Source organism: Mytilus californianus, unplaced genomic scaffold (genome assembly GCF_021869535.1).
Source record: "Mytilus californianus isolate M0D057914Y unplaced genomic scaffold, xbMytCali1.0.p SCAF_4, whole genome shotgun sequence".
In the NCBI taxonomy this organism is placed as follows: Eukaryota; Metazoa; Mollusca; class Bivalvia; order Mytilida; family Mytilidae; genus Mytilus; species Mytilus californianus.
In genome coordinates, this window is record NW_026262690.1 from 65,335,803 (window position 1) to 65,361,737 (window position 25,935).

Genomic DNA, 25,935 nt, shown 5'->3' on the forward strand with positions numbered 1-25,935 from the left:
CTATCATTCTTATAAAAAATCATTCAATGTTATACTGTCAAAATTGTTTTTTTTATTGAACTTTTTTCTTTATCTCAAACAAAGTGGGAGGCTATCTTTGGTAATACTTTGGGTCATTAATCAATTTTTAAAGGCAATCTTTTCAAAAGTCTGGATGCAGACAGGCCTTACCAGAATTTTGGGTGGAATTGTTATGATAGACAGCCATGTTTGATTGCAATTTGAGATGTTTTCCATATTTCAGCAAGAGGATCATGAATGAATCTTTCCCAAAACTTGAATTTTCAGAATTTAATTATTTTTTTTGTAAAATTTCGTTTCTTAAGTACATGTAACAGTGTTGACCATGTTTGATGGTGGTTAGAAAGTCTTCAAACATTATTTCTAAAGAAGATTTTAAATTCATGTTTCCAGCAAATGGTCCTTAACCCTATGTTCTATTTTAGGCTTGGTGGCCATGTTAATTAGCCAGCAGGATCATCAAACACCAACTACATACCTCAAGGATGATTGTGGCCAAGTTTGGTTCAATTTGGTCTTGTAGTTTCAGAGGAGAAGATATTAGTAAAAGTTAATGGACGAAGACAGCTACAGATGACTGACGCCAAGTGATGGCAAAAGGGTGAGATAAAAAATAGAGAAATGTTAGTCAGATATCCTGATCTAAATTACTGGTAATATAAATAGAACAATAAATAATAACATTCTCGTGTCCAGTTTATCTGTTAACTGGTATCAATACACAAGCAAACAATCCTTTTTTCATGAAAAACTGTCAGTTCAAAATCAATCTTCGTAAAGTAATTTTTTGTTCTTAAATATATATAACTTTAAAAGCAATAGGGAGCATACAGTTTAAATCTTTTATATGAATATGATTTAAATAAACAAAGCTTTCAATTCATATAATAAATAAAATATTAATAACAAATATGAATTCAGCACCTGTTCAAATATTTGTGAAATTTAATTATGCGAAGTAATTTCCCATGTATGAAATAAACCATTTATGCAATGACATATATATTTTTTATCTGTTGATATCATACACTGATATAATATTTTTCCTTTTCAAGGATGTAAACAAAGTATTTCAGTTAAGGTCAAAATAAAGAGCTTTCATCTGAACTCTTGATCAAACATAAACAAATGCAAATATTTAATAATCATGTAATGAGCCTTTGTTTTATCATTATCTTTAAACAATTTTATCTATACATTTCAAGTGACACCAGATAAAAATGTTTTTCAGATTTACCCATAATGTCAGTACAAATCTTTTAACTGACTATACTGTATATGTACAAAGGGAGACAATTCAATAATAAATCTTTGACTAAGGAAAATATATAAGATTTATTTTCCAAAAAATATGACATTTCAAAGGACAACAGATCTTTTGCACTTATTCTCACTATTATGAGATTATAAAATTACAACATATTACCATATTTTCCATTACAAGGGAAATTATGACATAACTGTTAACAAATATAATTCGGAAAATCAGAGTGAGAAAGTATTGGCCGTAGTATTAGGTCCCTCTGTAAAAAATACTATTTAACTTAGAGCACCAAGTTGTCGTGTAGGCTGTTACACACACCTAACTAACTAACCACCGTAATACTAGTTAAGTGTCAGTTACTATGTATCATTTACCCTATCAAATGATTCATAAATCATAGCAAAACACAAAACAAAGACTTTTTACTTGTTAATTAAAAGATAATCATATGACTGACACATGAAAGAATCAAGATAGTTCCAGTTTTTGGACAAAAAGTGGAAGTTTACATTGTTTGGGTCAAAATTGATCCAAGTATTGACTAATATCTAAATCAATTTATTGTTCTGTAGTAGTATAAATATGAAATATGATAATTTTACAACCCATTTAAGAAAATAGTCAAATTCTATATTTGTCTTATTATCCATATCTTTTGATCTTTGTCACTCAGTTGTAAATAAGGCTTTTAATTACTTGACAAGCCTTTTGTTTTATGTCAATGATGCAAGGCCCATTAAAGAAATAACAGTCAGAGTTGTCAATAGCAAAAGCTGAAAATACTGATTGAAAAAGTACTTTTAATCTATGAAGAACTGTTAAGACTTGCATGAAGTTTATACCTAATGCAATACAATTAAACAGTTGTGCACTAAATGGGTAATTCAATATATAGAGAAAACAGATCTAGACCCACCCAACATTGATCTGACTTTCAAAAGATTTAATTCAATTGTTTTATCATCTCATCAACTCATAAAATCATGACCCAGGATTTTCAAGGGCAGTCAAACATTTGTACAAACTTGCACTGGTTTTGTTTTAAGGTAAACAGAAAATGTGAATGTATTGTACTCATACATGTTTGTACAACCACTTTAGTCCTGATATAAGCTCTTCTTTTGAATTTAATAGATCTCTGGGAGTACATAACACTGGATGAATCTATGTTTAGCAGACAGTTTTCCAACCATAATCAAATTTAGAATATGGTGATTTGATAATGGACTAATTAACAGTCTGCCGGAAAATAGGTCAGCCTATATAAAAGATGCAGTCAGGAGCCTGTAATTCGTGTTTGTTGTTTGTTGCTGTATTTAATCATATCATATTTGTATTTTGTTCATTGTTTTTACATAAATCAGGCTGTTAGTTTTCTCATTTGAATTGTTTTACATTTGTCATTTCAGGGTCTTTTATAGCTGACCATGCGGTATGGATTTTGCTCATTGTTGAAGGCTGTACGGTGACCTATAGTTGTTAACTTCTACATCATTTGGTCTTTAGTAAAGAGTTGTCTCATTGGCAATTATACCACATCTTCTTAATTTTATATTATCCCAACTTTGAGCTGACCAGAACAGTCAGCAACCCAAAAACACCAGTTAACCCAAATTGAAGTCCACCCTTTGCTCTTCTTCCTAAATGCAGTATTCATAGCCAAGAAACAGCAAATGCTTAGTTTGAACTGACAAGACATTGAAACTGTGACCTCTCATCATAATCATAATTAAACCTTAATCATGTTAATGATAAAAGACCAGTTTTTGTTGAAAAAACTGCTGTCCTCAAGAAATTACACATTGGATATATGTCTTCCAGTTATTGTATGAGATCTACTCCAAATTACAGCCACCAATAGGTACTTCAGTCTGATTTCATGTCAGCTGATAAAGTACTGTGACCATTCTTTTATATTAACATGCATGTGGTTTTTTTTTATCTATTATGCCTAAGTGGTTTTTATCTATTCTCATTTTTATTGTATGCTCTTCTATGTAATATTTGTTATTCCACTGACTAGGAGGGTTGAGATCTCAAAAACTGCCACATGTCCATGTGCCTGTCCCAAACATGGAACCTCATAAGTGGTCATCTTTAGTTATATCTTTATATTTTTTGTCAATTAACAGTAATTTGGTGTTGAGGGTCTCTGTTAAATTTATCCACAACTTTTTTGGACTTGACATATTGCATAGACACTCATCTATTGTTGGAGAATGCATGTTGACCTCTTAGATGACTTTTTTTGGATGGGGGTGGGGGATGGAATTGGGTCGCTGTCTCATTGATGTATACTCTACTTCTTGTTTTATTCATACACAAATATCAAGATGTTCTGACTATGTCAAAGTGAAATCAGACCTTATCAAGGTGACAGATTGACATACTAATTAGTATGTAAAAAGTCATTAATGTAAATGTATAACAATTGAATTTATGTAATGAGCATATAAATAAAATGCAACTTGAGTTCATAACTTGGAATGACCGAATAAAATTATCAAACTTGCATGATTCAGTATTAATAGAAACGATCCTGTCAAAAGTGTATAATTAGCGGAAATATGTGGCTTCATGTAAGACTTTTTATAATGTCAAACTCTTCAAAAATTGACCTAAAAGGAGTCACAATTCCAAAAAATATAATAATCTGACAAAAATTATAGAGAATATAATCTTACATAAACAAATGTAAACAAATCCACCCAAAATTAAGTTAGGTTTTGCCTACAAATACAAGTGTGTTATTCATGAAGTGAAACAAGAATAACATTGTATTATTATACAAATGTACAAATCTTGCTCATACAGGAAAATGTAATACCAAATTCAAACTGGAAAAAGATCACTAAAGGATAATGAAATGCTGGGAAAAGAAGCTTGTTTGTTGTAAAGAATAATACGAAGTTATTCCAGTTTTCCATATGAAATAACAATACAGCACTGATTATACATAGTATGAGAAATTCACAATCAAAACAACTGGAAATGGAGAAATGTAACACAATATTTTAAATTTTGTAATAAAAAAAAAGTAAAAGTAAAAGTAAAATCATAAAAATGTAATTACCATGTGGTGGTTTACCAGGTCTATCTAAGTCTGGTTTTCTTTATATCAGATATTCAATTCCAATAACAGAATTCTTTTCAATAGAAATGAACTTTTACAAAAAAACAAGTAGTATTTAGAATGAACTTGTTGTCTATTTTGCACCCCTCCTTAAGAGATAAGTCAGCCTGGTGTAAAACAAATTTTGTTTACAGTAGAAGAGATAGAAGATCTAAACAAATTGTGTAATGACTGTTTTCTACATCAGTGAAGGAATGTTATCTATAGAATGCCTCTATCTAATGTGTTTTTAATGGTTTTAAAGAATGATCCATTCCAATGTTAATTATAGCAATTAGCAGTTAACTAGCAATGAATCAATTAACTTCTACACTTATAATAACAACTTTGTTGTTGTCCTAAACAGGTCAATTTGTTAATGCTTGGACGATGAAAGAGCTATTTCCTCCATACCAATATTTTTATTTATCAAGAAAAGTACAAATTGTAGATCTGAGCTATTTCTATCCTTGGTAAAAAATATAATACATTTGCAGACCCTAGGGAAATGCCTGTGCTATGCAGCAAACATTTTTCCACATTGATTTTTCCATCAGAAGACAATATCAACAAAATAATTTCTACTGTTTTGAGTTTTTCAGTTGAAAAATATAAATGATTAGTAATAATTATTTTCCAACATTCAAAAAAGTGACAAGCAAATCCTCCACATATTTAACGACTGATAAGCATTTTCTTATTTCAAAATATCAAGAAATTTTAGAAGCAAGCGAAAACTTCTTTGAAATACTGAAAAAATCAAAATTGATGTCACATAAGGGATGAAATAAAGAAAAATTGAACAGTCTAGCTTCAGAACTGTAGCATTTGCATGTTTTACATTTTTTTTTCACAATATAAATAAGCTTAAAGGTAAGGTTAAACTGAACTTTTAATGCTCCTGTCTAACATCAATAAAGATATATAAATCATGTTCATATTTTCCCTATAAAAACCATGCCTAGTCTTTTTAGACAGAAATTTGATGATATGACATTAAAAATACAATTAAACTGATGTTACATTACAATGCAGAAAGTGTGACGCTATCATAGTCAAATAATCCTCTGTCTAATCATTAAATCTACATGCAATGGGTTTCAAGTGCATAAACCTTTGCCAGATCTAGATAGAAGATTTAAAAGTTAGGTAAAGAATTCCATTCATTTCAGTACTTATGTGACAATCAGGAATAAAATATTACCTGGCTTAGTTACCTGTCTACTTTACATCTGACAATTTTACATCTACGTTGATATATCAGGTGCTATATATGCATAATTTTTACAAGGAAACATATAAAAATTCAGAACTGTGATAAAACTACTAAAGATTTATAACCAGCTGCACATATTACAAGAAAGAGATAAAACAAGGCTCACGATGATGATGACTTTTAACTTTTGAATTATAAAATAATAAACTTCTAATAAATATGGAAATGTGGATAATAACTAAATTCAATTGATTTAAATCTTAGCTTCTTCCTGTTATAAATCTCTAACATTTTAAGTCCATTATTATAACTATGTACTAAGAAAAATTACATCTATCATAAAATCATCTCATTCTAGATTCTCTGCTTAATAGTTTCTTTAATCATACAGTGAAAAGTTGATGCTGTTTAAAATGATCAAGCCAGAATATTTTCCATAAAATCATTGGGGGAAATTGAAATAGTGTGTTCTTCATTTTTTCTAAAAAATCTTTATGATAAAAAAGAAATACATACTTTTCTTGTTGGCTATTTGCTAGAGAAAAACTTTAATTCTGGCAATACAAAAAGTTCTGATTTACAACAAATTCCCATATGTATAACAAGAGAAGTGCAAAATGTATTTTCCCCTATAAAATTTACACAAGTCGTGCTTTTTGATATGGAAATATCTTTGTAAAACATTTAATACCAGCATCCCTTTTTTAATGATTGCAATTTATACAGAGTATGACAAAAACCTAATCAAGCTTTTAAATAAAGGCAACAGTAGTATACCGCTGTTCAAAAGTCATAAATCGATTGAGAGAAAACAAATCTGGGCTACAACTAAAACTGAGGGAAACACATCAACTATAAGAGGAAAACAATGGAACAAGAGAAACACTAAACTGCAACAAAAAGAAAGACCAACATACATAGAAACGCATTTTAAGTGTGCATTATGCTGGGTAGGACCTATAACCTTAAAATTAATTGAAATTAAGCATAATTTAAATAAACAGTGGAGTTTACATCTTTGATTTGGGCCCTTGACCTCTGCTTAACCGTTGTCCTTTGACCATTTACAAAATTAGAAGAATCCTTTCTCCATTTGGATTTTGTATGGTATTTGAATAAAACCTGAAGCCTGTATTATGTTTTTTAGGATTGGATGAAATTATTTCTATTTTGTGTACTTTCTATCTTTCTATACATGAAATACATGCTAAGAAAATAACTCATACATGTTCTCTAAACAGATTATTAATTTCAGTACATCTACAGTCATTAATAAGTTGGCAAAATGAAAATAAAAACCACAGTATAGCAACATGGCTTCATATAACTTAAACTCTTTTTAAGTACAGTTGTAGTTCCTCATTAAGGTAAAATTTTATAAGATTTAGTTTAACCTTACTATAAAAGTTATTCATTCAAAATCTCATATTTTTTTTCTTTTTCTGTATAATCAAGAGGTTCAAAAGGAATGTAAATATAAAATATGACAAGGTTGATCTTGATCTGACAATGTGTAATACAACTCCCATCAGTTCACTTGGATTTATTTACAGCGCCCTCAGAGACAGCACCAGCATCTTGTTGCATTAAAATTAGTATCAAGGTTTTAATGAAGACAATGAAACCTGAATTTAATAAACAAGACTATAGGACCAGGTAGCCTCTGCAGAGGTCCTTCATGGAATGTCCCTTTGCAGCACCCACATTTTATTTGATAAAAATAACGAATATAGAAAACAAAAATCGGTAAACTTTTTCATTAAATATATCTAGTCCTACTAGATGCCTGAAGCCCATAAATATAGACTGAACACAGTCAATAGAAAGAACAGGAAATCTACCCAAGAAATATTGATTCTATGGATCAAAATACTTCCCATTCATACATACCTTATCTAGACTATTTTAACATTGATTAAACTGTTTATAGCACAGTATAAATAGGAAATATTTAATTTTAAAGAGAGTATCAGTTAGCCTACTGGTATATACTTAATATTTTCATTTATTTTGTTCTTCTCTAATCTGTTTTTCTCTCCTTTATACATTTCTCCTTATTTCTCATTCTTTTTAAAGAGATTACAAATATATCTTTCGCAATGTCCACTCTTTCATGCTTGTCATCATTAAGCAGTAGTCACCCTCTTATCCACTTGCAATCCCTTATTATTATTATTTTACTCTAGTCCTTTTACGCTCCTTATAATCACTTCTCTTTCCTGCTCCATCCCTTTCTCCCAATTGTAATTTATCCCTTTTTTCTTAATTTTCACTCATTTCTTTTTGATATCTTGCAACTTCCTACTTCCCTACCTTTCTTTCATTCCCAATCCCTATTTCTGTAATAGTATCTTTCTTACTGTCTCAATGGTCTGTTCAGTGCAGGAGGTCAATGGTTTGATCTCCAGCTGGGCCAAACAACTTTCAAAATGGATTTGCTGCTTCTTCAGCAATCACGTTAGGAAGAGCAAAGGCTGGTTGATTCAGAGTCAGAATAGTATGTCTGACTAGGTTCAGGTTGATATGTCTTCCAGTAGACTGTTACCTTGTGAGTTAGCATATTAAAAGTCTGACTAAGCATGCCAGACTGCTGCTTGACATAATGAAGCCAACAATCAATCTTCCTTTCCTACTTTTACTATCTTATAAACCCCCACCTGTCCTGCTCTTATTTTATCTCCTATGCCATTTTCCCTTGCAGTCTGTACCCTTACCTGTTCTTCTGATATCATCCCTTTTTCATAGATACTGAGATTAGTGGCCAACAAAACACAAAAATACATTTCTCCAAATTACTCCATACCATTTTTTTTTATTACTTTCAACAGCTTGTAAATTCTTTTATATATATGAATAAAACAATATGTGGGGTACATATCATTGAGACAGCAAACCAACAGACACCACAAGGTCATCATAAAGTCTTCATCGTCATTACACAAGTGTCTAAACAATATACCAAGGTCTAAATTGTACTAAATGTAAAAAGCTTTAACAGTCTAAAAAATTTGTGAAGAAATTAAACATCAAATGTGCTGAAAATATTTCGGTTTCATCCAAAATTATTTTTTAAAGTTTTTAATGTACCAGTAGCTTTTTTTTTAAATTGGGACTTGTTTAGGCCTACATGTGTTATGCTTCAAACAAGAGAAAAACATGAAAAAAGTAAAAAGGGTTGAAAAGAGTCATGAGCTTCAGGACTGTAATCAACAAACTAACTACTTAGGTGGTCTAAAACAATGATTCTGAAAAGTAAAATTGAAATACTAATTAGAATGTAAGGAGTTTATCACTTTCTGCACTTGATTTAGTAGTAGGTGTATACATATACTGCAAACCCTTAATGATAAGAGAGCAGTAAAGAAAGATATAGATATGTAAACCAGATGAAATCTAAACTCTTTGATGATAATTCTTAAGGTTTATATAACATGCAACAGAGATAAATTACCTAAAAATGCATACATGTAGACCTTGACACATTGTAAAAACACCTGTCTATCTTGTAGACTATATCCTGACCTCTACATGTCTTTTTGGTTATTTTTATCATAGGGTTGCAGTCTGATAGACATGTGATTTACATCACTATTTATTCATATATACATGTATTAAAATGTTATAGATACATGTACCATTATATAGGTAATTTTATGTTTTATAAATGAACCACATTTACTTTTTTATTAGCAGAAACAAAAGTTGACATGAAAATATACGTGCACTTGGTACACTACTTGTAACAGATTGTCACTTGACATTTAAGGACAAACGACAAGTTACTGAAATAGGGAACAAATTGTTCTTATAAACTAAAGATTGGAGAGCACCTGTCAGGTTTTATGTTTTATTAATACATGCATCACTAGCAAGAACTATATTCTATATTACTTCCACGGTACATGTATGCCATGGTTGGATTGCATAAAATGAGAAAAAAGAATATTGGTGCAATAAAGATTACCAGTAAATGCACAAAAAGTACTATAAACAGTCAAGAGTCCAAGTAATTTTGGGGCCTTATTCGATTATCAAACCTTATTATGCCAGGACTTGATCAAATCCTTAATCAACACAAGAAATTTTGAACACAGAAAGGCAAGACTCTAGACTGTAACTAATACAAGTTGTAGGGATGACATAATTGTCTATTGAAAGATTGTAATCAAATATCAGTCAATTTGTCAATTTTTTAAATAGATTAAATCAGTTGTAAATAAATACAAATGTATTTTTAAAAGCTTGATATCTTGTTCGAGCATCTTCCAGGAAATGATATTTACTAATTCATAGTCAGTGACATAGACTGCTCATATTTCATTTGTACCTTCTGCACATTGAAGAAGAAACTTGTTTTCCCCGCACCCTAGAAAAACACATACAATCATTGGCAGTTAGTTGGTTTGACCTTACAAAATTCAACAGATCATCAGTTGCAACGTTTTCATTCAAAGTTTAAGTGTAAGCTATAATGTGATATCTGTTATCCTTTAAGCAGTGATTATTACAGTTGTAGATGAACATGTTTATCATTCAAATATTACTTTTCTCTTTCAATTGACCTGAGACATATAATACATTATTATTATATGTCTCTGAATTGACCAATCCAAAAATGGTATGTCACTTTTTTGGACTTTCCAGCCGTCAAGTGACAAGACCTCATTTATGAAAACACTGAAAGTCTAAGACTGCAGAACATAATTTTTTGGGACTGAAGTTACATTTCAAAATTGCTCCATTGTGAAAAGACAGGACACAGTGAATTTATTTTATCATTTGATAGACTACCAGTTACATACAAAGACATTCCTCAACAGACACAAAAATTGTAATAAAATAATTTTTCATGCATTTTTCATAAATAGATCACACTCGAGAGAGTAGAAATTATGTGTTAATACTCCATGGATCCTTCACCAAACACAAGAAATTGGCAGAGAGCAAACATTTTTAACACAGTCCAAGAATGTCCCAACACTGTCATTCAAACAAACTTGAACCATGGTGATGCATACATTTTTCGGTTTACATATTTTTATTAAGGAATATACAAATACATTTAAAATTGATATGGAAAAAGCCTTTATTCAGCTTATGTTAATCGATCTCCTGCATACATTCTTGGGCTATCTCACTTTGATCAGCATGTATAAATGCAAGGGTTGACATAAATTTAACCACACAATCTTAAGTCTACTTATTTATACGAAATAACATGAATTCACTTTCTAAGACAGTACTAACAACAAAGGCCAGTTTTTTTTCCTAGGGACAATTCAACATAACTGATACGTATGAACACTTTAGGTTTTATTTGGAAATTCGATTTTCACTATAGAATTAAACTTTTTGGACAAGAAGTTACTGAAAAAAATCATAATGCCAGTTTGCTTACTGAAATATCAGGGGAGAACACTATAAGAGTAGAGTTGTGGTGATTTTGCTAATGTTGCAACATCAAAATGACACAAGAAAAAAAAAGAAGCTTTTTTTAAAGATTGAAAACATTTACTTATGAGGCTTTGAGGTTCATTTTTTATTTATTGTGGTGGGAGTACTGGTAGAAAATATTCCTTTATCATTAGAATTTTTTACTAGCATAGAAAACAAATAATAATGAAAGTTATAGACTAAAGTTATAACATTCAAATACATTAAAATAATAACCGAACTATCTGTAAAAATGGGAGAAGCTCACTTCCCTATTCAACAACCTATGTCAACAGATAAAAAGTACTAACATTAATAAAATTCTTTCTAAAATAATATAAAAAAAAATAACAATCAACAGATAAATATTTAATTCACATTATACTATCTCTTTACATGTATCTCTGTTAGAAGTTAAATAAATTTTTATTCCAATTCAGAAAATTAATTATGTAATATGAAATAATAATAACATTACCTCCTGAGATTCAGGTGCTGAGATCAAAGCGAAAAACATCCAGACTGTTTAGCGAAAAAAAATATTACATCCCAATTAAATCATAATTAGCACATTAATGACACAAACATTCCTGAGAAGTAAAAGTGTCGACTGGTTAAATCCCTCAGACAGACAAATACTAAGTCTCTAGACAGGTAAAAACTGATAGTACATATAATATAAATCTATTCCAACAATTCAATCAGTCAGCCGGTCAACTGCCAGAAATGATAGCAAAATGTCCCTTTTCACTCCATTTCATGCTCAGTGAAGTGGACAGTATTTATTAATTAAGTTAAAGTGCATGTACTATATTAATCCCACGACAGGTAAAAACGAAACAGGTATGAAAACTGATACTATTTAAAACAATTACAGGTGTGACATCATCTCTAAACTTATCTGAGCTTTAACAAATTTTGATACACAGATCAGATATGCTATGCCTCGGATCAAAGTAAAATAACTTTCATATATCTCCTTACACCTGTTCAGAACATAAGTCTTATATACCTGTAAAAAACTGATCAAGGAAAAAGTCCTTGTACAAATTCTACACAACAAATAGAAATGTTATTATTTCTTAAACTTTTTGACAATATTGATCAAGGTTATGATTCTCTTTAAAAAAAAAAACAGGAAATGAGTTCTCTATGAGACTTGTTTATTGTTGTTCTAACAGGACAGAAAACATGATCGGCCAATTATTTGATTTATATATGTCATAATTGTGTATAATAATGATTACTTTGAAATCAGTAAATAAACTAATAACCTAGGATATTATTTATAATGTCCCTGAGTAAATATGTATTGAAAGGAATTTGAGATAAAGACCTTTAATGGGAGATATTGATCCTATAACCTGCTATGGTTGTTTAAGCTCAGTCAAACAGAAAGTAAATCAAACACCTATTCAGTGCCCAGCTTCCCTCACATTTAAAGTTTTATTGTAAAATATTCTTCATCTTGAACTTATTTGTATCAATAGACTGACTGAAGTTTTAGATTTTTATAAATCCAGTGACCAATATTACACCTTAAACCTTTTTAGGTTAGGACAAGAATGGAGAATGGGAGGAGAATATATATTCCATTTACAAATTTCTGAAGAAAAGTTGAAGACAGATTAACACAATCAAAATGACTCTCTGATAGTGAACTTTCCATCTGTATGTTTCATAATTATCTAATAAATCTGAAGTGTGGATTCTAATGATATACTATTTGCTGATTATAGCAGATTACAAAGCAAAATGTACAATTTCTTCAGATATAAGGTTTCAATTCATCGAAGGTTATATAATGGTGACCAGCCATCACCAACAAAGGTTGTAAAGGTGACAAGCCATCACCAACAAAGCTTGTGATGGTGACAAGCCATAACCAACAAAGGATGTAATGGTGACCAGTCATAACCAACAAAGGTTGTAATGGTGCCCAGCCATAAACAACAAAGGTTGTAATGGTGCCCAGTCATAAACAACAAAGGTTGTAATGGTGCCCAGCTATAACCAACAAAAGTTGTAATGGTGCCCAGTCATAATCAACAAAGGTTGTAATGGTGCCCAGTCATAACCAACAAAAGGTGTAATGGTGCCCAGTCATAACCAAAAAAGGTTGTAATGGTGCCCAGTCATAATCAAATAAGGTTGTAATGATGCCCAGTCATAACCAACAAAAGTTGTAATGGTGCCCAGTCATAACCAACAAAGGTTGTAATGGTGACCAGCCATCACCAACAAAGATTGTAATGGCGACCAGCCATAACAAACAAAGGTCGTAATGGTGCCCAGTCAACCAGCAAAGGTTGTAATGGTGCCCAGCCATAAACAACAAAGGTTGTAATAGTGCCCAGTCATAATCAACAAAAGTTGTAATGGTGCCCAGTCAACCAGCAAAGATTGTAATGGTGCCCAGCCATAAACAAAAAAGGTTGTAATGGAGGTTGTAATGGTGCCCAGTCATAATCAACAAAGGTTGTAATGGTGCCCAGTCAAAACCAACAAAGGTTGTTATGGTGCCCAGTCATAACCAACAAAGGTTGTTATGGTGCCCAGTCATAACCAACAAAGGTTGTAATGGTGCCCAGTCATAATCAAGAAAGGTTGTAATGGTGCCCAGTCATAACCAACACAAGTTGTAATGGTGCCCAGTCATTACCAACAAAGGTTGTAATGGTGCCAAGCCATAACCAACACAGGTTGTAATTGGTGCCCAGTCATAATCAACAAAGGTTGTAATGGTGCCCAGTCATAATTGACAAAGGTTGTAATGGTGCCCAGTCATAATCAACAAAGGTTGTAATGGTGCCCAGTCATAATCAACAAAGGTTGTAATGCTGCCCAGTCATAACCAATAAAGGTTGTAATGGTGCCCAGTCATAATCAACAAAGGTTGTAATGGTGACCAGCCATCACCAACAAAGGTTGTAATGGTGCCCATTCATAACCAACAAATGTTATAATGGTGACCAGCCATAACCAACAAAGGTTGTAATGGTGCCTAGTCATAACCAACAAAGGTTATAATGGTGCCCAGTCATAACCAACAAAGGTTATAATGGTGACCAGCCATAACCAACAAAGGTTGAAATGGTGCTCAGCCATAACCAACAAAGGTTGTAATGGTGCCTAGTCATAACCAACAAAGGTTGTAATGGTGCCCAGTCATAATCAACAAAGGTTGTAATGCTGCCCAGTCATAACCAACAAAGGTTGTAATGGTGCCCAGTCATAATCAACAAAGGTTGTAATGGTGACCAGCCATCACCAACAAAGGTTGTAATGGTGCCCAGTCATAACCAACAAAGGTTATAATGGTGACCAGCCATAACCAACAAAGATTGTGATGGTGCTCAGCCATCACCAACAAAGGTTGTAATGGTGACCAGCCATCACCAACAAAGGTTGTAATGGTGCTCAGCCATAACCAACAAAGGTTGTAATGGTGCCAAGCCATAACCAACAAAGGTTGTAATGGTGCTCAGCCATAACCAACAAAGGTTATAATGGTGCCCAGTCATAACCAACAAAGGTTGTAATGGTGCCTAGTCATAACCAACAAAAGTTGTAATGGTGCCTAGTCATAACCAACAAAGGTTGTAATGGTGCCTAGTCATAACCAACAAAAGTTGTAATGGTGCCCAGTCATTACCAACAAAGGTTGTAATGGTGACCAGTCATAATTGACAAAAGTTTTAATTGTGCCCAGTCATAACCAACAAAGGTTGTAATCGGTTGCCCAGTCATAAACAACAAAAGTTGTAATGGTGACCAGCCATCACCAACAAAGGTTGTAATGGTGTCCAGTCCTAAACAACAAAGGTTGTAATGGTGCCCAGTCATAACCAGCAAAGCTTGAAATGGTCACCAAAGACATTTTCTCATTTGTCATCTTTATGAAGATATAAATCTTGGTAACAGTGCAATATAGTAATGTTTCACAGGAAATATTACTGACTAAGAGCAATAGACAAACAAAGAATTGTTGTTTTAAAAATTTTAAAATAAAGATTAAAATAAAAGAAAATTCTGATTTTGCATCTGAGATTTATGTTGCCCAATGTTTTTATACTATTAATCTGTTTGTCTTTCAGTCACAGTTCTATCATTTTGGATTGCATTATAGATATGTTAAGCCATGGGGAAGCCTTTTTTGTACAGTTTACTAGCAAATCAACATTACAGAACAGATTACATAACGAGATGCACTTTTACACTTCCTGTTAAAACTGGAAGTATGTGCAAGTTTGATTGATATCAGGTATAGCCGTGATCATGGAAAAGCAAAAATCGTGAACAGTCATCTCTATATGTTTGTCTTGTTATGCTAAGGACATAGAAACTATCTACATGTGCGTTTTGTCAGCACTGGCTAACAAAAACAACTACAAAGAAGATCAAGCTTTTAAGAATTTGAACAGAAAAGGAGTTATGGCCAGACTTAGATTTAACAAAAACCACAATAGCTTACTTTAGACAAACACTATTTAATCCCAATCTCTGTAAGCATTCAAGATTAACCTAAAATTCAGTTAAGCAAAAAAAAATAATCTTGATTACCACACAATCTTAACCTTGGATTACTGTGAATGTAAACATTAAAATTTCTCTCAAGTAGTGTGTTGATAAAGGTGCCTCTTCAATTTTCCCATAGTTATGATTGTCAAATTAAAGATTGTATGTTACTTTATACAGTGTTTTCAATTGAATTCAGTTTGGAGAACCAGAAATAACACTTTAACTCCTGCACTGCCTGTTAAACTATAAAACATTTTACAATCAGTATAACACTACTAAGGAGATGTGGTAAGATTGCAAATGAGACAACTATCCACAGTAGAACAAATGAAGTGGAATCAAAGCTGTTATAGGTCACTGTATGGCCTTCAACGATGAGAAATATCCATAATGTATAGTAAGCTATAATCTAAAAATGCTGTTAAAAACTGTATTTTTTTATCTTGTACACCAATGGTTGCATATTAAAGATATTTGTTAGTTAATCAAAAGACAGATGTGGAATCTTAAACACCATAAAGGTTGGCCATATTTGAAAAAGATTACGAAATCACGACTATTGCAGACACCAAGACAAAAATACTTGGCGGAAACATTAAATCATATTATCTAAGAATATCCAATTACATTTGGTCCAAGACCCAAGATTACAGCAAAACTTTCACCAGTTTTATGATAAGTACAAATCCAAAATATTTTTCTAAGCCATTCTACTTCTTAACTGTTTTATTATCCATGATCAATTTGTCCACTAGAGAGGCAACTTCATGATCCTTTCACAACACAAACGTAGCTTGCAAAATGTAAAAAACCCAAACCAAAAATTAAAAAGAAATGTTTGATGTTATTGTTAGTAGGGAATAACATGAATACATGTATGTACAGACATTTCCCATCTTTCTTGTAATGTCTTATACAATGTCAAATTCTATTTATAAGCTTGTGCGAAAATTTGGCTCTATTTTGTCATTTCAATTTGTTAAAAGTCATGGTTTATTATGACATTAACCATGATTACTCAGTACTTATCTCATAATTGTCTTCCATTCATACATCTTTATAATAAATGATATATAATTGAATCTAAAACCGACAAAAATTACGATTTTTTTCATATTTAAAGTATTTCATAACACTTCTTCACAACTATCTCCATTCAAATATTAATTTCTAAAGATCATTCATATCAATGTTAAAGACCATACATAAAAAAGATTTTTTATTGGTAATTAAATGTTGTTAAAATACAGTTATGTAATCAGATTTGACAAAAATAGACTACCAACATTTTATTGTATAGATTTTCATCACAAGATTAAACTTCAAGGCAATTAAAGAGCCATGAAAGTATTCTGCTAAAAATCATTTATTGATATGTTAAAAGAGTTTAATTTTTTAGAGAAAACTTTAACATGTGTTGGTCTTTTTCTCCACTAAATTAGCTCTCTCAGGGTGTGAACTTATGGATGGGCATATACTATCATGTAAATTTATCATTTTTAATGTTCTCAATGATTAAATATCTACATTTTATCTTGAATACCATAATAGACATTATTTCTAGTTTCATTTCAAGTCTGCATTTTAAAATAAGAATGCACCACATGCACAGCTTTAATGTATAAATCAAATATTGCAATTACCATCAAGTTTTATAACAGATCTCATATAAATATTATTCAAATTTCTTGCAAGTGGTAATTTTATTTTTTTATTTCATATATATGGTTTTGAAACAAAGTTACTTATGTAAACCAAATAAATTCACCTCTTCCTGTTTCCAAGAACCATTAAAAGAAAATTGGTAAAAATTTGTTTGAGTTTGAATGTAAAGTCAATTAAAAATCAATTAAAAAAAGGGTTTAATTCTGAACTGTCAATCAAAAGTAAGCCAAAGATAAGAGAAACTTCATCTGTAACTCATCATTTTACAACTAAGCTAGGGGAATTGTTTGCAAAGTTGACAAAATGGCACCCCTCTTTTGCCTCCATATAAAACAATGGCAAAATCCATGATTTGCTTAGGGAAACCCTTGAAGTAATTTGAATAAAAAAACCAAAATGATGTACACTATGCATTGGCCAATGGCATTATATTGTTCAGATTGAGATTCTGAATAAATTCAAATAAGGGATTAATACAGAATTGGTACTTAAAATTTGTTCTTTCCTTTTCAGAACTATATCAAAATACACTGATTAATTTTGGTTTTGTGTTTGCTAGAGTAGAACATCCCATGCCAGTCATGTTTAAAACCTGAATTTTCAAAGAAATTTTTTATCAATTATGATGATAAGTAGCATTTGTAGACATATATACATGTTACACAAGGAAAGGTTGACATAATAGACAGCATCAATCCAATCCTTCAAATACATGCTCAGTTTTTTATTATCAGACCTTATAAAGCTATATCCACAAGTCCAACAGTCAGTACTTCATTACTGGCACGAAAATACAGATATTGGTTGACAAATATGTGCTTTTACAAAATTATGAAAATCATTTTAAATTAAAGAATAAATTTCCTTCATGAAAGCTCTGATTTCTTGTATGGATTTGGTTATTCTTTAGGACCTTTTTGGTTTTATCAGGTCTTTAACTTTCATATTAGGTATTTTATCATCAAATATTTTGGCCTGGATTATCACTGAGGAGCCATTAATTGTCAAAAATGAACATCTGGTGCCATAAAATTGGTACCATTAATGTTGTTACTACCACTGGGTTAATCCGAGGGTATCACCAGCCCAGTAGTCAGTACTTTGGTACTGGTATGGAAATACAGATATTGTTTGATTGGCATTCGTCACAACTCGGCTGATTCCTTTCCTTAATGGATAGAAGAAGAGTAGCGGATTCACCCGAGGATTGCCGATTGGTTTGATTGGTTGCTCTTATAAAATTTTGGAAATAATTTTGAATTAGGGAATATTTTCTCCTACATGCAAAGCTTGTATTCCTTGTCCAGATTTGGCTTTACTTTAGGTCTTTTTTGTTTTTGTCAGCTCTTCAACGTTTATATTAGGTTTTTGATTTTGGTTTGAAGCATCACTGAAAAGACATTACATGTAATTAGAAATGTGTACTGTTATAGTTTTTATTGGTTTGCTGTCTCATTAATATTTACCCTAAATCTCTTTCAATTCATACTATATACAAACAGTTAGGGAGCCTACTTTGACCTTACATAGTTGACACTAACAGTGGTGTAAATATAATCCTAATTACAGTTTAATGTTCTTATTTGTCATTACATTAGATCTATCATACTACCATGACTACATAGGTAATTTAAGGTAACAAACTGTCATTCTATTTTATCATTGTCAAATCATAACATTATTTATTTTATAATAAAAAAGTCAGGTTTGTTGAACAAAGTTAAGAAATTTCTAAAATGTAAGAAAATGCCAAATTACTACATGAAAGTTAAAGAATCTCTTACCAAAAGAATATTTATCTTTCTGACAAAACTTCAAACTATTTTCAGATTATTCAACTTCATAGTTAAGCTATATTCATATACAGTAATTTCATAATGATTTTAATTCCCCCCTCACTTTTCATAACCAATAATCAGTTGACGTTCAAAACATTCTTTAACACTTTAATGAATATCCATTTCTGACTAAAAAATTAATTACAAACCTGTTCACTGTCCTCATCATGTAGCATCCTTATACAATAACATCTTGACGTTCTTGTTTTGAATTGTGGCACCTGGAACAGTTCATCTTGAGGGATATAAGCTTCATCTGCTTACTGCACCTGTAATTAGGGAATAATCTTTTTTTTGAAAGAATTCCAAAACTATGTGCTTGATTAATTTAAAACATACAGACATCAGAACCACTATTATCATAACTCACTTACTAACTTATCAAACATATAGTTAACAATTTTTATTTATTCCATTTACTTATCATATAGTAAGATTCAATAGAGATAAACATTACTGTTTTAACCCATCATGGAAGATACATATATGTAAAGCAATCAGTCTTTTATCTAAATTTTAAAGTAGAAGGCTGATTTTTAAAATGAAGAAAGAAGGTAGTGCATTGTTAGTAAAGATTCTTTATGAATTATTGACAGCAAAGTAAAAGGCCATTTCATAAAGTAGAATGCTATTAAGTCAGCTACCATCTTCTGTGGAAAACACAGTAATATTTATAGGATAAAAGGAAGTAATTAAAGATGACTGGAGCCACCTAGATTTCACACCCAAGATTATAGGTAGAAGTAAATTTATTTTCTGCTGCCCTAGAAATTAGAAATCAAAATTGAAATAGTGAGAAATGAGTGTTGGCCATTGGTGTAGAAATAGTGAGAAATTTGGAGGAAACTCTGTTACGAGCAACATTTTCTGTGCCAAATTAAGCAAGGGGTGTTCTTCATTCATACTATTTGTAAATTCCGGAACCATTGAGTACCCTTAAAAAATGCCATTTTCTATCAAAAAAGCTGCGGCACCATATGTGTTTTGCAGTTTTATTTACACCCGAAGGTGTTGATAATTCAGAATTTGACAATTTTATCAACGGATCTTTTATAGTGAAAACGCAGGACCCAAAAAGGCTACCATTGTCGCCTATATAAATAATTACTTTATTTTAACCACCAATGTTTTGCATAGTTTGGAGATTTTCATTCAATTAATTATTGGTGTTTCTAATGTTAGCTTTGTAATATCAAGAAGAGGGAAAATTGGCACAGCATGCCACTCTCAGTATAATATTACATTATCTTCCTTTAAGATCATAAGTTCCAAAACAAACTGTGACACCTCTTCATATCTGAAAAAAATTTCCTAAAAAAATAAAAGCAATTAAGTTTTCTTAATAAATTGTTAAGAGATTTCATCAAGATTCCAGAAACCCAAGATTTTGAAGCTTCAAACAACATCTTTCTTGAATCTGAGACCTTGACATTTGAACTATTGACCATATCAAAAATTAACAGGGCTTGTCCCTTTCTTACTATCTACAATTGTATCAATTTTGTTAAAGTGTATCCCAAGTAAACACCAAAACCCAACAAATTGCACCTGATATTTCTATATTTCAGTTTATTTTTTAATATCTGTGACCTTTAACTTTGAACTAAAACCAGCCTTCCTTACATCATCAATCTACATGTTTCATTTAAATCCAACAAGGAAACTTAGGAAATCACTTGAAACAATTTTTCCCCAAAATTTCCATTTTTTTTAACAACCTTCAGCTTTGACACATTGATCCCGAAATCAAAACACTTCTCCCCCTTCCCTATATCTTCCATCTAAATGAGTTTTATTTTAATACATCGAAGGGTTCTTAAGTTTATACTACCCCACAAATATTTGTTTCAGACCCATGAATGGACAGACTGATGGAGAAAGTGACAACAGTTACTATTTTTCTGAAAAATTTCCAGGAGTACAAAAATAAGACAGACTAATTCTCATAATTATCATACAGAAACCTACAAAAAATTTCAATTTTTTCACATAATAAAAGAAAAAACTCTTGAATGATTATACTAAATTTTGCAATATTATGTATTTTACGGTCAGGTCCCTTACTGTGCAAAAATAAAAAAAGTTAAAAGATTTTGTAAAACAGTACTTTAATTATCATTGAATAAATATTCAGATAAAAATAATCTTTAACAGTTAATTCAAATCTTTAAAAAATCAAACATGTATTTCATTGCCCATGATGTTGTTTAAAATTCCTAAAGATTTTGTCATCCATTATCTTTTTTCCAATCTAGAAACCTACTAACATCCAAATTTTAATTTACAAAGGGGAATTACTATTTAACAGAAAAATTTCAGGAGACCAAGATTTGGTCAAACTGTAAATAAATTACTATCGAAATACCTAAACCAAAATTCATCTATCAAAGAGACATAACTCCTGAATGATAATTATCAACAAATATGTGATAAACAACTGAAACATAAAATCACAGATCATACAATAAACAGCTTACATAGAGATATATGCAGCCTTAATATAGCAAAACTATATACTAAGGAAACTGTTTCATTATATTGTATAGTGGCTACAACAGAGTTCCAATGTCCCCTGTGTTGCACATATTTTATCTGTTCTGTCCAAGGGCAATAACTAAAAGAAAATTTGTTTTTGGTTCTTTAAAACTTTTTAAAATGATCTTATTAGAGAGTTAATGACTTGAGAGCAATTTCCAATATATTCAATATTTCCAAGGGGAACTCATTAAAAATATTTGATTGGCACTTATTTTCAAAATTGTCCAAAACATTGCTGTTATATACCTTTGATGTGAATTTGATAAAAATCTGGCAAAAATCGTACATGTGAGAGCACTTACAATAAAAATTTCCTCCATATAATTTATATTTCAAAGGGACATAACTCTTTTAAAAATATGTGATCGGCACTGGTTTTCGAACTCATCCAAGACATTGCTGATATAAACCTAAAATATGAGTTTAATAAAAATCTGGCAAGAATTGTACACATGAGAGCGCCCACGATTCAATTTTCCATGTAATTAATGTTTCCAAGGGGCATAACTCTTTTAAAAATAGATGATCAGCACTGATTTTTGACCTTGTCCAAGACATTGCTGATATAAACCTACAATATAAGTTTCATAAAAAACTAGCAAGAATTGTCCACATTAGAGTGCTTACAATGCAATTTTCAATACAATTAATGTTTCTAAGGGCATAACTCTTTAAAAATAGTTGATCAGCACTGATTGTTGAACTCGTCCGAGAAATTACTGATATATAACTACAATATAAGTTTCATAAAAATCTGGCAAGAATTGTACAGATGAAAGCGCTAACAATACAATTTTCCATATAATTAAATTTTCCAAGGGGCATAACTCTATTAAAAATAGATTTGATTTGATTTTTTTTTTTTTTTTTGTGTTTTAACGCCACTTTTAAGCACCGCTTTTGGGCAGTTTCGTGGCGGCCAGTTTTTATTGGTGGAGGAAGCCGGAGTGCCCGGAGAAAACCACCGACCTTCGATAGGAAAACTGACAATCCTAGTCAATTAAGATTGCAGTCGAGTGCACCCGCACGAGCGGGGTTCGAACTCACAACCTCAGTGTTGACTGGCTAGTAATTACAGTAGTAACTACTTAGACCACTTGGCCACCGAGGCCCCCTTTAAAAATAGACGATCAGCACTAGTATTCAAACTCGTTTGGGACATTACTGATATAAACCTACAATATAAGTTTCATAAAAAAAGGCTAGAATTGTACACATGAGAGCGCGACCGATGCAATTTACCATATAATTAATGTTTCCAAAGGGCATAACTCTTTTAAAAATAGTTGATCAGCACTGATTTTCGAATTCATCAGAGACATTGCTGATATAAACCTACAGTATAAGTGTTATAAAAATCTGGCAAGAATTGTACACATGAGAGCGCTAACGATGCAATTTTCCATATAATTAATGTTATCAAGGGGCATAACTCTTTTCAAAATAGTTGATCGGCACTGATTTTCGAACCCGTCCGAGATATTGCTAAAATAAACCTACAATATAAGTTTCATAAAAATCTGGCAAGAATTGCACACATGAGTGTGCTTACTATGCAATTTTCCATATAATTAATGTTTCCAAGGGCACAACTCTTTTAAAATAGTTGATCTACACTGATTTTCGAACTCGTCTGAGACATTGCTGATACAAATCTATGATACAAGTTTTATAAAAATCTGGCAAGAATTGTACATGTGAGACCACTAACAAGACCTGACAGACGGACGCCCGTTATTTCTATGTTCCCCAAAATGCATTGCGAGGGGGACAAAAATGTATACTGTACATTACTAACTGGGACCAAAAATTTTTCAAAAAGGTTTAGACAGGTTTAAACTGGGGATACAGTCTGACATTAAAAGTGCTTGTTAAAAAATAACGTAACATTTTTAGGAAAGTACTAAACAATAGGGTAGGTAGGTCTAGTTGAAACAGATATTTTTCTTTTAGGCCTATCAGTACTGAGAAAATGCCATGGTCACAATACAATACATATGAATCATTTCACATATTTGGTCTCTGGTGCATAGTTGTCTCATTAGGAATTATACCACATCTCACAACTTGTATTTTAATCCAATTTTTTGTTCTTTCCTTGACTTATACTCAATTCAAATCAAACTAAACTTTAAAAAAATAAAGAGAATTTTCTGGAAAATTATGTGCATTGGAAAAAAAACAGGACAAAGGGAATGCTTATATGGTTATCTTTCTATAAAAAATCTAATAGATTGAATAATATTATGATTTGCACAAAATTTGTTTGAAGTATCAGGGGAGGCCACTCACTGACGATTTTTCGTTTAAAACCTTTTTAAATTTTTCATCAAATCATATTTGTAAACGTACTTCTGATAATTTCAATCTTTTTTTTACTAAATTAATTAGATGCAGAAATAACAATTTCCCAAATATTCTGTATCATTATAAAGAAAAGATTATTTCTCCCTTAATTTGAGGTGCTGTTGAAATAAAGACCCCCCAAAAATCATTTTTTTGTGAAAATTGCACCATATTTATAGTGATAAATCAAATCCAGTAAGACTATATGTGTACTATTATGTATAATCAACCACAAATTAGTATTTCTAAAACTAACTTATTAATATGTACTTAAAATGCAATGAGAATAAGTGTAAAATCCAGAAAAAAACACAACCAATACCACATATGGACCTGTGTTGCACTATGTTGTTTTGAAGAAAAGCCTTTAAATACCCTGCCATGTTTGGTCTGTGTTTTTGTTAGATGTTTTTCTTCTTTGTACCGATCTGATGAGTTAAGCTCTTTTCAAATGATTTTTATAGTTTGTTCTTATGTTGTACTGTTGCACCACTGTCCCAGGTAAGGGGGATGTTTGCCGCCAACAAACTATAACCCCACCACATTCTGTATGTGCCTGTCCCAAGTCAGAAGCCTGTAATTCAGTGGTTATCCTTTGTTGCTGTACATCATATTTGTTTTTCATTTTCAGGCAAATTTTATCAAAATGAAATATTGAATATTTTGCTTACTATCCATGGCCATCTATTTGGTTCAAACTGTCGAGAACTGTATTTCATAGCAAAAAATCTTACCTTTTAACCTTTCTTGTTCTGAGGACTTGGCCTTCTGGGTTGCTTGTTTGGTTGCTTTTTTCTCATTTCTAAGAAAATCCAACCTATTACTAATTAGTCACTTCACAATCACAATTTGATCCTTAAAGGTTCATTTGAGCAGACAGGATATTATTTTCCAACCGAAAGGTGTTATTTTGAGAATCCACAAGACCAAGACCATTTAGTATGCTCAAAGGGTACTAGAGATCCCCCTTCCCCAGACAAAGGATTCCCCATTTTGTCCTGCAGGTGCATTATTATTTTTACATAATCTGGTCCCTCAGACCACAACCCCTTCCCCTGCTTTTATCTATTTACACAAAAATTTAGTAACCCCACTGACATATCCAGCCTTTTTATGTCGCTTAAGGCGGGCTTTGCATCATCTTGGTTTTGATTGCAACCAATATTCTGGTCATAGTTTTCACAGGGGTGACTGGCTTCCTTTGCCTTGGAATGTGGCCTCCCTAGTGAGGTCATACAAGCACAAGGCAACTGGCGTAGCGGTGCATACAAATCATATATTGACCCATCTCTATCATACCATCATCAGGTAATGCAGGCCTTTACTGCAGCCTTCACAACATCCTCTTAACACATCAAACACACTACTTCTATACACTGGTTTGGGCAAATTTTGGAGTACCACAGTTTTGCTGATCTATGTATTTTTGTCTTTGGCCTATATTTTGCCATTTATATGTTTGCATCTAATTGGAATTTATAATTACTTGGCCTCTGTACACCGTACGTTCTTCAACAATGAGCAAAGCCCATAGCGCACAGTCAGCTATAAAAGGCCCCGAAATGACAAAGTAAAACAATTTAAACGAGAAAACTAACGGCCTAATTTATGTACAAAAAATGAACAAAAAACAAATATGTAACACATAAACAAACAACAACCACTGAATTACAGGCTCCTGACTTGGGACAGGCACATACATTCTAAAGGACTTAGTCTTAATTATTAATTAAATCTATGAATTTGTTTGTTTGATATTTTATAACCTGGAAGACAAAGTTAAGACTGTTATGCTTGTCATGGCACCATAGTTTATGCATTCTGCTTCTGCATGTTTTAAACATTTTATGACTTTTTCTTTGGGATTTATCCTTCTAAAAATAGCTCTTCAATGTGGAGGGATATTTCTATGTTATCTGGTATTGTAACTTCTCTTTCTCATTCCTTGACTCTACACATGTTTCTCAAAATTAGGAACCAG

General features: G+C 31.7%; 1 protein-coding gene across 2 annotated transcripts in view; it reads right to left on the reverse strand.

The window, feature by feature from the left end:
• Positions 1 to 19,337, reverse strand: part of LOC127738352 (apoptosis-stimulating of p53 protein 1-like) — a 61,839-nt gene extending 42,502 nt beyond the window's left edge. The window contains exon 1 of one of the 2 annotated variants that reach the window (XM_052249551.1): positions 19,220 to 19,337. In XM_052249551.1, the coding sequence (XP_052105511.1) occupies positions 19,220 to 19,246 (27 nt within the window). In that variant the 5' untranslated portion in view covers positions 19,247 to 19,337. Of the gene's footprint in view, positions 1 to 11,524; positions 11,874 to 19,219 lie in introns of those variants that run through there. The other variant, XM_052249550.1, reaches the window with a different exon arrangement.
• Between the last annotated feature and the right edge of the window lie 6,598 nt (positions 19,338 to 25,935).